Below are 16,279 nucleotides of genomic sequence, written 5' to 3' on the forward strand. Positions count from 1 at the left end.
GGGGAGTCCTAGTCAATCATCCTAGCTAATTTACAAGCTGGAACGTGAATCTGTTTAAAAAAATAAAGTGAATCGTAATGAGATAACCCACAGCTTCTGGTAATAATTCTTACTAGAAGAATAATTTTTAAGTTCTATTTATAACAAGTAAGCAATGTTCTCAAATATCTATATACTGGCTCATAACGTCATAACATGTGTTTAGTAAAAATTAACTTGGGAGAATGTAATGATGAGTGGAAATTGTTGTCAAATAGTTTGGATGTAAACTTTATTCAAATATACTGTTAATTATATTATTAAAATATACGTCTTATTGAAGATTTCTAAATGCTTGAAATCACTGAATACTTGAATGCACAATAACAATGAAAATGTGATTCCATTTATTTTATAAATTTTTTGTTCATTAGATGTGTTTAAATATATATTAATCACTTGTTAATTTCCAAAATGTCAGTTCTCTATTATACATATTGGTCATTTATACCTGTATAGAGAGTGAGGAGCAATATTGGATATAGTTACTGTCAATCAAGTTAATGATTAAAGAGATGAGGTATGTCTACTGTTACCTCAATAAATATTAATATTTTAGTAGAACACAGCAGAGACCCTCTCATACACGTCTTCACTCATAGAAATAGTGTAGAATTCTGGCCAATGTTCTGTAACTTACCTGATTTATAAAAATACAAGCATATTGTTATACTTGCCTACTACCTAGAATGCAGTCAATATATATGTCTGGAAGTCCTGGCTCTGGGATATTAAATCACTTTGTGCAGCAGCTCATTGCTAAACTGCAGCAGAGTATTGTGTGGCATAGTATAATAGAGTTCATATTGATCATGTTCTATGACTTCATGTGCTCAGTATCATTTAATATACTCAAGGGAGACACTGGTCCATCATTAATCCTATTTCTAGAGAACATTTGCATTAACCTTTCAATCATTTTAATAATAAAGGAAAAGAAAACCAAACAGATTGTTAACAAATATCTGTGAGTGGAAGCATAAATGTGAATCAGAGAGGACATAAAGTGCTTCTCATAGAACACTCATAGAATTCAATCCTGTTGTTCTCTAAATTATTTAGAATAATTATTATCTAAAGATATGAATTAGGTAAGTACTAAAAGAATTTAATATCTAAGCAAATTTATAACATGAAATGCTTCCAAAATACTCAAATAATCTTGCATCTCAGAAATACCTCATAATTCCAATAGTATATTAGAATCAAATTTTATTTTCAAAGTTTAATTTTATGCTAAATTTTAGAAGATGTGACATGCATCATGGCAACTTTCTACTAAATTTAGGAGTTACAAGTCTTTAAAACTGTACCATAAGAGAAAGGGTCACGATGATGCTTTTAACACTTTGAAAGAGAACACATTGTCTTTTCTTAAATTGTAGATATTCCCTCAGACAAGACATGCTTCCTAAAACTGATCATTATTTTAAGAAAGAGAAAAAGAGTATTTTTCTTTCTGGTTTTACTTAATCATTTTTATTTTAAAATCATAATTTAAAAATCAGAATGTTTTCCATTAACTATTTTGTTTGTTTATTTGTTTTAAGCTCTTGGAAATATGTACATAGCACTAATGAAGTCTTGGAAACCAGTCGAGATCTGATACCATAAACTGGACTACTTTTTCATCATCTGCACTGGAATTTTTCAAGAAGTAAACTATGTCAATCTATTCGTTCTTGAGACTGTTTGTTCTCTGGGCATGCCTGCCCCAATTCTGCTGTCCAGAATTAACGTTCAGAAGGACTCCTGGGCTTCAGCAAATGACTGCAGAATCCCATGTCCCTAGGGGTGATGGTAAAATCCTTCACCGTCAAAAACGTGGCTGGATGTGGAACCAGTTTTTCTTACTGGAAGAATATACTGGATCTGATTATCAATATGTCGGCAAGGTAAGTTTGTGTTGAAAAGGCACATTACCATATTCTTCATTTATCTGTCTAACAAAGGAATGTTGAAGATGTTCAAGATCCCAGTGAATTTAAGTTTGGCTCTCTCAATGTTCTCATAGCTCTTTTATTTATGTAACATGAATTGTACATGGAGAAATTGTGGGATGATCGTAACATATTTAATGTCAGAACACATTACAAGCATTACTTTTGCCAATCTTACAAAGGAAGAAACTGCTGAAAATGAATTTTCATGGAGACAGTTAGGGAAGTCCTTGAAATGATGATGTGTGTTTATGGTAACATTAGTATTTAGTTCAGCAAACACAAATAAAAATCAAGTTTAATATTTTATAAAATGAAAAATAAGTAAATAAAAATATGTCCTAAGTCAGATATATTATTTATTTACAATAAATGATGTTTCTTTACATTTTGTCCTATATTTTTCTTAAGTTCTTTGTGGGCATAATTTTTAAAAACAAGTGAGGCTGGCAAGTATAAAGAAATTACTTAATGCAGTATGACACGAACAAAGGCAATGTTTCTTGAAACTATGCTAAGATTCATATAAAGAAAAAAAAACTTTTTGAGATAATAAATTTCCATTGGTTTTAAAACCTTGAAATATTTTGATATATTGCAATTATTTTAGTCCTGTTAAGTGTGTAATAAATGGAATAAATTTGAAATATATATATATTTATATATATATATATATTTATATATATATATATATATATATTTATATATATATATATATATATATACTAAAAAGAGCAGAAAAAGAAACAGCAAACTTAGTAACCTTTGCACAAGGCAAGAAGTATCAGACTTTCCAGGTGAGATTAAATGACTGACAACATGTAAAGGGGAATTTTGTATTTGGTAGAATTAAAAACCTTTTGGATTTACTATTATATAATGTAAAGGAAGTGAAATTCAAGCCATGGAGACTACAAACAGATTTATTTGCTTGTTTTGCAGGATAGCAGTTCCTCAATTTCAATCAATTTCTCTTCATCTAGTTTTAATTGGGATTTAATAAATATTATTAAATTGGCTTATATTTATAGTATATGCTTTTCCATGATACTCTAATTACTTCTCATCCCTCATCAACAGAATATCTATACTTTGAAGTCAAGAACTCTACATCATGTCTTTGTTAGTCTAGTGCTTAAAAACTATTTAGCTAATTTAATGATTGCTAGTCATATTGAATAACACTTCCCCAGCCATCTGGTGCCACTTGGCCATTTGGCAGAGAAAACTAGTCTAGAATTTAATATTAGTCTGGACAATTATAATTAGAATCTACTTAAAATATATGCATAATGACATAGAACCCAAGTATAATAACTACAATATTTCCAAATTGCTATATGAAAACCTATAAGTTTTCATGAAATTTTACTAGATTTTATAAAGTGTTTACAATTCATATTTTAAGAGTACATGATGACCTACTATACCAATACAAGTGTCATGGGTGTTTATGCTCTCAAGAGTGTTTAATTCCTCTTTATTTTTAGCTTCTGTTTTGTCTTATTTACTTATATATTACTGTGACTAAAAGAACATAACCAAGGAAACTTGAAAGAAAGGATTTAAATGGACTGATAGTTTCAGAGGGTTAGCATGCAAGGTGACAGAGCACAGGCATAGCAGCAGAAATAGCTAAGAGCACACATCTTGATACTCAAGAAGAGGCAAGAGAAACAGCCCAGGTATGATTATTGTCTGCTGAAATGTGAAAGCCTGCAAACATGACACACCTTCTCTAACTATGTGAAATCCCACAATCCTTCCTAAGCAGTTCCATGATGTGAGGATAAAGTAGTCAAGCATATGAGACTAGAGAGGCCATTCTCATTAAAACTACCATATTTCAGGTCTATTTTATAATTACTGTGGTTTATTCATTTCATAGCGTAGAAAATAGATATTTGAATTCTTTTTCTTATTATTTGCACGTTAATACTGCATAAGTAGCTTATATTTTATCGGTTACATCCAAACTGCATGTCTTATTTTAGGTATACAGGACAAAATCTGATAAAATATTATCTATCTCTCTATCTATTTCTCTATCTCTATCTAATGCACTTTAATGAATACAGCTTGGTTGTAGTACACTTTTTCATAAAATATAAAGACTATTAAATATCTTACATATCTAATATTAAATATGAGAAGTTATTGTATAGTAATTTTTCTTTAGGAAACTTATCTTTCAGTTTTTACTTCCTGTAAGACAGACATTGCTAAATATGTTAGTGGTTTCAGTCTCTCTAGGTTGATTTTGCTGTAGATTTAAAATGTATTCTAATTACAGGCATATGGAGAAATAGTGACAGACATCCCACTGTAGGAGGAGTGTCTTGGGGCTGAGAATAGGAAGCAATAAAGAGAATGACTCTGGTGGGATGTGTTCGTGAGAATGGAGCACATATATAGAGACTGCAGGATTTTTTTCCAAATAAGAGCTCTCTTTCCTCTATAACTTTGAAGTTGAAGTGTATTTCGGAAACCATACTTTTAGCAAAACAGAAGTAGCGTCTTACTTTCAACTTGCTCTCTTTTTGTGGGTAACTGCATTTATTAGCCTTCAGTTTTCTGTCTGTGTAAACAAAGAGAATGTTTATGCCAGTGAACAGATTATAAATGCACTTTTACAAATACTGATACATTATTAATGTAAAGGGTATTTAAAACCTCTCTAGAAAGGAGAGAGACAGGCCAGAGGCTAAACTGTCACTGCCATGACTCTGTAAGAAGTCAAACAGTGAAGTCAGTGCATTTTTTCCCCTCAGTCCCAGTAGTCAAGGATTTTCCTCTAAGTCATGCAATTAACTGAGTGGTATTGTTTAAGTATTCGCAATATAGAGCCTTCTTTTTCACCTTTGCCATGAGTTATTCCTAATGCTGAACTTTAAGTCACTCTTTTCTTCAGGCAATTATGGCCGTACATGCCAGTTTGTTAGACTGTTGCTGCCCTGACATCACATTTTCATGGAAAATGTTTAATAGTTGAACCATTGTAATTGAATGCTTTCTCCCTTTTTCAGTATGTTTAAGGTTCAGAAAAAAATATGATTCTTAACTCTATTGCATTTCTCATTGAATATCTATTTATATTGCTTTTTAATGACTGTATCCTATGGACAAAATACTGTCCTTCAACAGAAGATTTCAAAGTTCTTAGCTTGCATGCCTCTGAGACTAAAGTCAACACTGACATTAACACACACACACACACACACACACACACACACACACACACACTCACACACACATTTTCTGAGACAAGACTCTTGTAAGACCCCAGAGGTGGTCTTAGCTCAGGTGCACCACCCACAGACACAGCTTGACAAATAGATGAATGCAATAGCAAGAGGTTTAATGATCCATGTACATGGGGTTGCTCATCCTCACAGGGAGAGGCAACTGTGAACTCAAAAAGCACTCATCTTTTTATTCTTTACAGAGGGCAGATTTCAACAACAGGGTTAGCTGGTTTATTCTCATTGGTGGAACACAGGACAAAAGATCTTTTCAGGTATTGGTTGGTCACCTTTCTCATTTAGCACTGCACCTGGTCTTGGAAAAATCACTGGGAAAGGGCAAAGTCGGAAATTTTCTTGGGGGGTGAGGGGCGACTGGGTGGTCTGGAAGGGTAAGGATGACATCTTGTGGTTATTGTCTGGATTTACCACAGGGAGGAGTAGGGGATTTTTACAAGAACATTTATTATTATTTTGTCTTAACTTAGCTTGGTCATTCTGACTGACATCATGATCACCAAAACTTTGTCATATCATTAGGCAACCTGATATCAGATGTTGGTTTCTAATAAAGTCACAAGTTTGTCATATACTTCAGATGAATTTCTCAGAACCTTGTTTTTATAACTTTGTTTTTCACATTTATGAAACTTTATTTCTTCAAGGACCTTACAATGTATCCCTTGTCTGAATCAACGGATTCTTTAATTGTATGACCAAACTTTCCTGTTAAGGCACAACACACATATCTATTCACCCCAGAGAGGGATCATATGACAGACCATCCTATGGATACGACCAAATTCCACGATGGTGAACCGATGTATTTTTCCTTACAGGGCTATGAATGGTAGACTACTTACAGAAGCAGAGATGATTCAAAAGCAGGTGTATTACTTGTTGTGGTAAAAAACAAAAACAACAAAAAAAAACCCAATAAAATTGGTGCAACCGATTCCCCAGCAAAATTTCTCTTGAACTTACTTAAGTTGCTACATGAAAGAACACATCACACAATAACCCCTGATCCATTTTATAAGATAATAATTTGCCCATCTAGACAGCACAAAATCCTTTACACTCCATCCCTTAAAATATTCATAAAAACCTGTATCTATGCACAGATAAAAATCTTAACATCTGTCGTCATGTTCTCCCTACTGCTCTTCCTCGATCCTACTCCTTCTTTCCTGCTTCTCCCTCCCTTCTAAAACCTCTATTCCCACCTCCCTTCTTTCTTGTCCAATAAAAAGCCTTGTTTTATCTTGTCTGCCTTCACCTGCATAATGACATCAACCTAATCACCCAAGTCCAATTCCCAACATAGGTGGCACTACAGAAAGGTGGGAACCTGGAGCATACTGCACAGACTGCTGATAGCTTTACCCATCGGAGAACATCTTTCCAAGCATCTAAGTTGGTCTAATACTCTTCCTTGGCAAGTTTTCTTTCATCGAGGCAGCTGCTCTCATCTTAGAGTCTTGGCAGCTAGGCTTGTCTGCATGTCATCACTGATATTTTTTCCCCCCTCATGACTTGAGTTTTGCCTCTTTACTTTTCAGTTTCCCTGTCTACGAGTCACTATCAGCTTTCCTTGCTTACTCTATCAAGGAGGTGGATCTCATGAATCTCGGCAGTTTCAGGGACTTCCTGAAGCTATTTTGCATTGTTTATCTTCCTGCTTCTGGAGCTTCCCTTCGGGATGGAATATTTTAATTTCTGAAAAAAGTTGTTGCACAGCATTTCTTGCCTCATTTTCTCGAACGCTAGGTTTCTTGGCTGGTGTTATTATTCTATCCAACTAAAACAACTGCTCTTTCACTTACTCTGAGTCTTAACACATACATAGTTCCAAGAAAATTACTGATTATATTTATTACACAATCTATGCATTTATGCCATAATCCATCTCTAACCACATAAAAACCCTTAAATACATTTTTTTGATTTTTTTTTTTAACTTGAGTATTTCTTATATACATTTCGAGTGTTCCCTTTCCCGGTATGCGGGCAAACATCCCCCTCCCCCCTCCCCTTCCTTATGGGTGTTCCCCTCCCAACCCTCCCCCCATTGCCGCCCTCCCCCCACCAGTCTAGTTCACTGGGGGTTCAGTCTTAGCAGGACCCAGGGCTTCCCCTTCCACTGGTACTCTTACTAGGATATGCATTGCTACCTATGAGGTCAGAGTCCAGGGTCAGTCCATGTATAGTCTTTAGGTAGTGGCTTAGTCCCTGGAAGCTCTGGTTGCTTGGCATTGTTGTACATATGAGGTCTCGAGCCCCTTCAAGCTCTTCCAGTTCTTTCTCTGATTCCTTCAACGGAGGTCCTATTCTCAGTTCAGTGGTTTGCTGCTGGCATTCGCCTCTGTATTTGCTGTATTCTGGCTGTGTCTCTCAGGAGCGATCTACATCCGGCTCCTGTCAGTCTGCACTTCTTTGCTTCATCCATCTTGTCTAATTGGGTGGCTATATATGTATGGGCCACATGTGGGGCAGACTCTGAATGGGTGTTCCTTCAGTCTCTGTATTAATCTTTGCCTCTCTCTTCCCTGCCAAGGGTATTCTTGTTCCCCTTTTAAAGAAGGAGTGAAGCATTCACATTTTGATCATCCGTCTTGAGTTTCATTTGCTCTAGGGATCTAGGGTAATTCAAGCATTTGGGCTAATAGCCACTTATCAATGAGTGCATACCATGTATGTCTTTCTGTGATTGGGTTAGCTCACTCAGGATGATATTTTCCAGTTCCAACCATTTGCCTACGAATTTCATAAAGTCGTTGTTTTTGATAGCTGAGTAATATTCCATTGTGTAGATGTACCACATTTTCTGTATCCATTCCTCTGTTGAAGGGCATCTGGGTTCTTTCCAGCTTCTGGCTATTATAAATAAGGCTGCAATGAACATAGTGGAGCACGTGTCTTTTTTATATGTTGGGGCATCTTTTGGGTATATGCCCAAGAGAGGTATACCTGGATCCTCAGGCAGTTCAATGTCCAATTTTCTGAGGATTCTCCAGACTGATTTCCAGAATGGTTGTACCAGTTTGCAATCCCACCAACAATGGAGGAGTGTTCCTCTTCCTCCACATCCTCGCCAGCATCTGTTGTCCCCTGAGTTTTTGATCTTAGCCATTCTCACTGGTGTGAGGTGAAATCTCAGGGTTGTTTTGATTTGCATTTCCCTTATGACTAAAGATGTTGAACATTTCTTTAGGTGTTTCTCAGCCATTTGGCATTCCTCAGCTGTGAATTCTTTGTTTAGCTCTGAACCCCATTTTTTAATAGGGTTATTTGTTTCCCTGCGGTCTAACTTCTTGAGTTCTTTGTATATTTTGGATATAAGGCCTCTATCTGTGGTAGGATTGGTAAAGATCTTTTCCCAATCTGTTGGTTGCCGTTTTGTCCTAACCACAGTGTCCTTTGCCTTACAGAAGCTTTGCAGTTTTATGAGATCCCATTTGTCGATTCTTGATCTTAGAGCATAAGCCATTGGTGTTTTGTTCAGGAAATTTTTTCCAGTGCCCATGTGTTCCAGATGCTGCCCTCGTTTTTCTTCTATTAGTTTGAGTGTGTTTGGTTTGATGTGGAGGTCCTTGATCCACTTGGACTTAAGCTTTGTACAGGGTGATAAGCATGGATCGATCTGCATTCTTCTACATGTTGACCTCCAGTTGAACCAGCACCATTTGCTGAAAATGCTATCTTTTTTCCATTTGTTGGTTTTGGCTCCTTTGTCAAAAATCAAGTGACCATAGGTGTGTGGGTTCATTTCTGGGTCTTCAATTCTATTCCATTGGTCTATCTGTCTGTCTCTGTACCAATACCATGCAGTTTTTATCACTATTGCTCTGTATTACTGCTTGAGTTCAGGGATAGTGATTCCCCCTGAAGTCCTTTTATTGTTGAGGATAGCTTTAGCTATCCTGGGTTTTTTGTTATTCCAGATGAATTTGCAAATTGTTCTGTCTAACTCTTTGAAGAATTGGATTGGTGTTTTGATGGGGATTGCATTGAATCTGTAGATTGCTTTTGGTAAAATGGCCATTTTTACTATATTAATCCTGCCAATCCATGAGCATGGGAGATCTTTCCATCTTCTGAGGTTTTCTTCAATTTCCTTCTTCAGTGTCTTGAAGTTCTTATTGTACAGATCTTTTACTTGCTTGGCCTTAAATACATTTTAACTAAGTCATTTCTTGAGAATAATCCCCATGCACAGAATAAGTGATACCATAAGTGAAAGGACTGGTATTAGCACAAGACACTACAGCACCAAGTTCTCAGCACAAAGGATATTTATTTCTCCCAGACTGACAAGGTGCACGGAATAAGAGACAAAGGCAGAAGATGGAAAAGGAGATAGAAGGGGGAAAGAACAAGCGAAGGAGGAACAATTATTTTTCCCAGAGACATGAAAGACTTCTGGATAGAGAGGAGACAGACATGGCCAAAAGGTAAATGACAGATGGGGTGTTGAATTTTAATTGAGAATGTTAATTAGGTGTGGCAAAAGGTGGTATTTAATTGTTGGACTTCAGTACTTTGGTAGCCGGACCTTGGTCGTCAGTCTGAGGAATATTAAGTGGTGACATAATAGATTTAGGAATACCATCTAAATACAATCTAAAGTATTTTTATCAAGGTAGAGGGAATGGAGGAGAAGGGCAAGGCCTTCAAAAGCCTTATTTGCCATGCTTGGGCTGAATAGGGTTCTTTCAATAAGTAGGCATCCACATATTTGATCTCAAGTCTGCATGTAAAACAATGTGTGCCAGGAAAGAATACCATGATTTTATAGAAGCATACACAAAGCTAGAGCAGGTCTGCATATCTTCTTGGTGTAAGAAAACAGTGAACAGAATCCACTGGGCATAGATTGTGTCTAGGGGTCTTAGACAGGGTTTCTATTTCTGCACAAAACTCATGACCAAGAAGCAAGTTGGGAGGAAAGGGTTTATTCAGCTTACACTTTCACGTTGCTCTCCATCACCAAGAAAGTCGGGAGTGGAACTCAAGCAGGTCAGGAAGCAGGAACTGATGCAGAGGCCAGGGAGGGATTATAGTTACTGGCTTGCTTCCTTTGGCTTGCTCAGTTTGCTCTCTTATAGAATCCAAGACCACCAGCCCAGGGATGGCACCACCCACAATGGTTGAGAAAATGCCTTACAGCTGGGTCTCATGGAAGCATTTCCTCAACTGAGATTCCTTTTTCTGTGATAACTCCAGCTGGTGTCAAATTGACACACAAAACTAGCCTGTATACCAGGCCACCCTGCCCTTTGTAATATTTGTCTAAATGCTTTCAATTTTTTATGTTTCTTTTGGAACTATCCATTCTTTAGCATACTTGAGAAAAAAAGAAAAGACCTTCATCTATTTATTAAATCTATAATACTGTTTTTGTTTCCCTGAAATAATGGTGCCTTTTGAGAGCCACAGCAGTAATTGGTTTCTAATTTAGTGCAATAGTCATCTACTTTCTGTAATTCCTCTTAGCTCTGTGGGATGTTGATCCTTGTAGCTTTCCCTTGTTTATTTCTTTGTATGTAGTATATCATCTCCAGTGAATACTCATCTTCTACATGAATAGTCTGTGAAAACCCTGACTCCCAACATTTTTGTTTTCTGTTTGGAAATGGCCACCATTCTTGTGTACATATCTTGGTGAACATTGGATACTACAATGTTTTCACTAACAGTGAATGATGATGAACTGACCCATGACTAAAGATGTTGGAAGAAGTCAAACATTTGACAGTCATCTCTGTACTACAGGCTACTTTCTTAATTATCAACATCTCCAGATAGAATGGTAAGGGGGCAAAAATTCTGTATCAGTGATTCTACCTAGAAGTTACTTCTCCACCCTCAGGAAATTCTCTGTGCCTCAAGGCATTAAAAAACCAACAAACAAAAAGAAAACAAAACACAAAAACAGAACAAAACAAACAAAACACCTGTGGTCTTCTTTTTCTCAGTATCATTGAACACTCTTCAATGCATGTGACAGACACCTCTCAAATTTTTAGGGTTCCAGTGTGATTTGTGTGAAGAATGAGAAAGATTTACTGGACCTTAGTTAAATAAACTTGTTCATACAATCCTAAACAACTCAGTTTATCTTTTTATGAATTCTTACAATTAAGACATTCCTAATTGTCATCATATATTTAGGATTAGCCACTGGTGTTTGTTTCATTCGATTTAGATGCTTGCAAGATCTGGCTAGTTTCATCTGAAGCATGTAGTTGGTTTCCTCTCTAGATTTGTATGGTCTACACAGCAAGACAAATAAAACATGTATTGATTCTTTAACTATGTGGAACAACTTCTAACTACTGCACTGACATTAAATGTACAGTGGTAAACCCATAATATTCCTGTACACAAGTGTTTCTCTTTAGGAGATGAAGCAGATGATATATATTTAAGTATGGTAAGCTATGAGACGATTTTTGCTTCAAGTATAACATATACCCCAAAACCCAAGTACAGAACAATAGGTACCAAATGTCTCTATATTCAACTTCTTCAGCACTTGAAAGAAAAAAAAATTTCCTATCTGTGAACAAAGTTCAATAAATACTAAGACCCCACAAAAGATATCCTTTTCTCTTGTATTCTCTCTCTTTTTTTTTTAATTTTGGATATTGTTTTGATGGGAAATACTTCAGAACAAATGAGCCTAAAGCATTCAAGAGGAATGGCCTCTCTGAGAGTCTTTTTGTTCATCTGAGAGAGATTAATCCTATGTAAATACAATAAGGACTCACATTACCACTGTTCTTATTACTTTTGCCTGAGTCCTTTGTAATCTTAATTAGGTGGAGACAGGAACCTGGCAACAGCTCTGGAATGAGTGGTTAGAACTGTGATGGAGACAAGAAAGCAAATTTCTTCCTACAAAGTCAGTCTAAAAATTGTAGTGTAAAAACCCTTAGATTACTCAAGCGCTTGGAGAGAAGAAAATGCTTAAATACTGAAATGAGACTTTTCTGAGTTACAATTCCAGATAACTTTGATTATGTATGACTAGAAAAAATCTATTTAAAAGGCCTCTCTGCTTATCACTAGATATGAACCTTATCATAATGATATGAATAGAAAGCATGAAGAACATTAAAATTAGTCACTTCTCTCTGAACTTATGAGCTGTTAGCCACACAACAGATAGAATCAAAAAAGATGGTAAAGGCAATAAGCAATTTTAGTTTAAAGGAAAAAATTCCTCAAAATGAAATAAATGAGGATGATTTAACAGGTATCAGAAGAAACTCTTTTGGGTTAAGTGATTTCTAATATCTCCCAGGTGAAGGAGGATTTAGATGAAAAGATTTAGCCTTTCCTTGGTATATTATCATCACACAAAAAAGTGAACTCACATAGCATATTCAGTGGCCATTATATTGTCAGGCAGGAGATAATAAAAACACTTTAAACTGTAGACATTGGACATTGTGTGTATGCATGATGCATGTTACAATAATACTTAAGGAAGAGATAGTGAATTTGGTGGAGAAGTGTACATGGGAGGAGTTGGAGAGTAATGGAAAGAATGATGTTGATATGGTGATTCATATAGGAAGGTCACACACATGTAAAAGTTGAACACACGCTGACACATCTGGGTTTGTAACAATACTGAAAAGGAGGCCATGAATTTGTAACAAAGAACGGGTATATGGAAGTGTTCATAGGAAGAAAAGGGATGGGAGAAAAGTTGTAATTATATTGTCAAAAAATAGATTGGAAATAATAAAAAGGTATGAAAAGAGAGGTCAATCTAAAGGCAATAAAGTAGAAACACAAATACCATCCACAATAAAATAAATAAAATAAAATAATAAAATGGAGGCATGTGCTAGCAAAGCTTGGTAATCATTTACAAATGAATCACAGTGGAATGTTATTCCCTTATTACATTCAAAACCTATCGTTTTGATAGGGTACTAAGTGATCAAGAAGTTACATGTGGAAAACATACTTATATCGCAAATATTGCTGTAACATTCTATACTAGCTGTTTTTTTTGTTTTGTTTGGTGTGTGTGTGTGTGTGTGTGTGTGTGTGTGTGTGTGTGTGTGTGTGTGTGTGTGTGAACTTGACACAACCGGAGTTATCACAGAGAAAGGAGCCTCCCTTGAGGAAATGTCTCCATGTGACCCAGCTGTAAGGCATTTTCTGAATTGGTGATCAGTAGCGGGAGGGCTCATTGTGGATTGTGCCATCCCTGGGCTGGTAGTTCTGCGTTCTATAAGAAGACAAGCTGAGCAATCCAGGGGAAGCAAAGCAGGAAGCAGCATCCCTCCATGGCCTCTACATCAGCTCCTGCTTCCTGCCCTGTGTGAGGTCCTGTCCTGACTTCCTTTGGTGATGAACAGCAATGTGGAAGTGTAAGCTGAATAAACCCTTTACTTCCCAACTTGCTCTTTGGTTATGATGTTTTATGCAGGAATACAAACCCTGTCTAAGGCACATTATAATAGCATTTTGTGGCAAGAGCCAAGAGACACAAATAGATTTGAAAAATTACATAATTAATTTTAAAATTAGAAGAGCCCTCAAAAGAATATAAATGTAAAATTTACCACTAGAAAAGGCATGCTAATTTTCTTAAATTTTAGAATTGAATTCTCTTTATATACAGAAATTATGATATTTATGACCACCTAAAACTTTTAGGTATAATTGAATGATTATTTTGAAAATATTTTATTTGTAGTTATAAAATTGTACATTTCCCAATGTTTTATAACCAAAGATAGACTGTCACTATTTTTGAGTAAAATACAAGATACAAAGTTCTGATATGAAAAATACCAATAATTAGGTAAATAGTGTACTTATAATAACACTTTAGATGAAATGAACCAATATGTATATATAAAACCTATCAAATAGTGTTATCAGAAAACCCATTTCCACACACTATCCCGGTAATCCCCTCCATGAGAAAGCAAAAGTCTCAGCAAACGTAAAGGTAAACATTTACATTTAGTGCATATTTAGTACTATGTAATAAAAGCAGAAATTAGCACAAGCAAAAATTTTATAAAACCAAGAAATGCATCAAAATTTAACATAGTTGGTTAGTTATGAGCTAACAAATAAATTTTAAGGAAGTGATGTGTGTCAAGATAATGAAAATGCAAGCACAGCGTACGAAAGCCTCTAAAGCAAATGTAGGTCAAAGGATCACGCTCATAATATTAACTGGCACATCAAAAAGAACATCCTCAAAGGATATGCAAGTCAAGAAACTACAAAGATAAAAATAAACGAAGCCCAGTAGAAGAGGGAAAAAAATAAAGATCATATAAGAAATAAATGAAAGCACAAATGAAAGGCAGTGGAATACACTAACAAAGGCCCAGAGCTGCATCTTGGGGAAAAATGAACATAATTAACACCTTTAATCTGAAAACAGAACAAGGTGATATTATTCAAATACATAAAATGCAAAATTAAAAAATAGATGTTACAAGAAATGATACAGAAATAGAAAATATCAAGATAAGTCCCAGAGTAGATTTAAATCACAGCAAAAGGCGTGCGCTAGAAGAAATGAACACTTACCTGGAGAAGTCTAGCCTGCTATCCTGAATCATGAATAAACCATACCAAACCAACAATCAGCAAAGAGGATGTACTAAAGATCCCATAGTTCCCAGAACTGCATCCGTGCTGCTCTAGAGTTCTAAAATCTTTTAGAGAAAATCAAGAGTTCTAAGATATTAAAGTGAAAACTTGTAAAATCCCTTAAAATTTTAGAATTATTTTGATATCCAACCTGGACAGATGCTAAAACATGCTGTAGACTATTATTTCCATGGAAAAGGCACTAATGTAATGCCTGCTAACTAAATCACAAAATACATTTATTCATGATGCAGAAATGATATTTATGCCTGGGGATGTAAGAATAGTTTAATATACACAAATCAATAAATGTGATGCTGCATATCAATTAAGAAGATAAAAGTCATGTGAACAGAAATGTAGATGTAATCAATACACACCATATTTTGTGATCAAAGATGAATAAAATAAAGAAGCAGTATATCACAATAAACTAAAGGGTATATATGAAAGTCTCACAGTATCATTCTAAATGGCAAAAACATAACAAAAATATCTCAAGATTACAAATAAGATAAAGACATCAGTTGACAACTGCTTCATATTCCCTGGAGGTTCTCATTATAGCAATTAGACCGGGAAAGGAGATAGGTAGGTAGGGAGGTAGGGAGGTAGGGAAGTGGGCCGGTGGGTGGATGGATGAAAGGGTGGATGAGATATGTAAGTAGGTTGGTAGTTAGAAAGCTATATAAATACATATACATAAAATATACATAAAAATACATAACTGATGATGTCTCTTTGCTGAAGATAGCATGTTGTAGGAAGAAAACCTGACCAAGTCTAACCAGAAGCAACAAACTTCTAAAATTGACCAATTCAGTAAATTTGCCCCGTATAAAATTCCAGACAGGAATTAGTCATATAAGATTGTTATATGACCATATTAGCTGTAGTGTATCTGAAAATGGAAAGATGTTTGATTTGGAGCACTCATGTCTACTGGTTCGAAAGCACATGTAAGCCCAGTTCCAATATATCGGTTACCAAATTCTGGCAGTACAACCATCACCTAAATTAATGTGTTCATACCCTAACCCACACATGATACACACATACTGAAAGACAAACTCTTACATAGTTAAAAACAAGGAGAATGCATTTCATTCACAAAACATCCTCAGAATATTCTACTTATAAATAGTTTGATGACAATAAAGAGAATCTACAACATGAAACATATAAATCATTGATGAAAGAAATTGTGGACGAAATAAAAATATAGGTTAGGACCCAAGTCAATATCTGAAAACATAGCACATAGTAGGAGTAGGTGCTGATTCAGTCCTAATAGATCAACAACTTTTTTGATACAGACATGTTGCTTAGAAGAAAGTGAAGGAAGACTTTTTGTTTTGGATATTTTATTTATTTACATTTCAAATGTTATCTCCTTTCCAGGTTTCCCCTCTGAAAATT

At 35.5% G+C, this 16,279-nt stretch overlaps 1 protein-coding gene across 2 annotated transcripts in view; it reads left to right on the forward strand.

Annotated features, from left to right (window-relative positions):
* Positions 1 to 16,279, forward strand: part of Cdh10 (cadherin 10) — a 222,426-nt gene that overhangs the window by 87,071 nt on the left and 119,076 nt on the right. For both annotated transcript variants that reach the window (XM_087617142.1, NM_001168631.1), the window contains 1 exon segment: positions 1,590 to 1,934. In XM_087617142.1, coding sequence (XP_087473268.1) covers positions 1,704 to 1,934 — 231 coding nt within the window. In that variant the 5' untranslated portion in view covers positions 1,590 to 1,703.

Source organism: Rattus norvegicus, chromosome 2 (assembly GCF_021556685.1).
Source record: "Rattus norvegicus strain SHRSP/BbbUtx chromosome 2, alternate assembly SHRSP_T2T, whole genome shotgun sequence".
Classification (NCBI taxonomy): domain Eukaryota; kingdom Metazoa; phylum Chordata; class Mammalia; order Rodentia; family Muridae; genus Rattus; species Rattus norvegicus.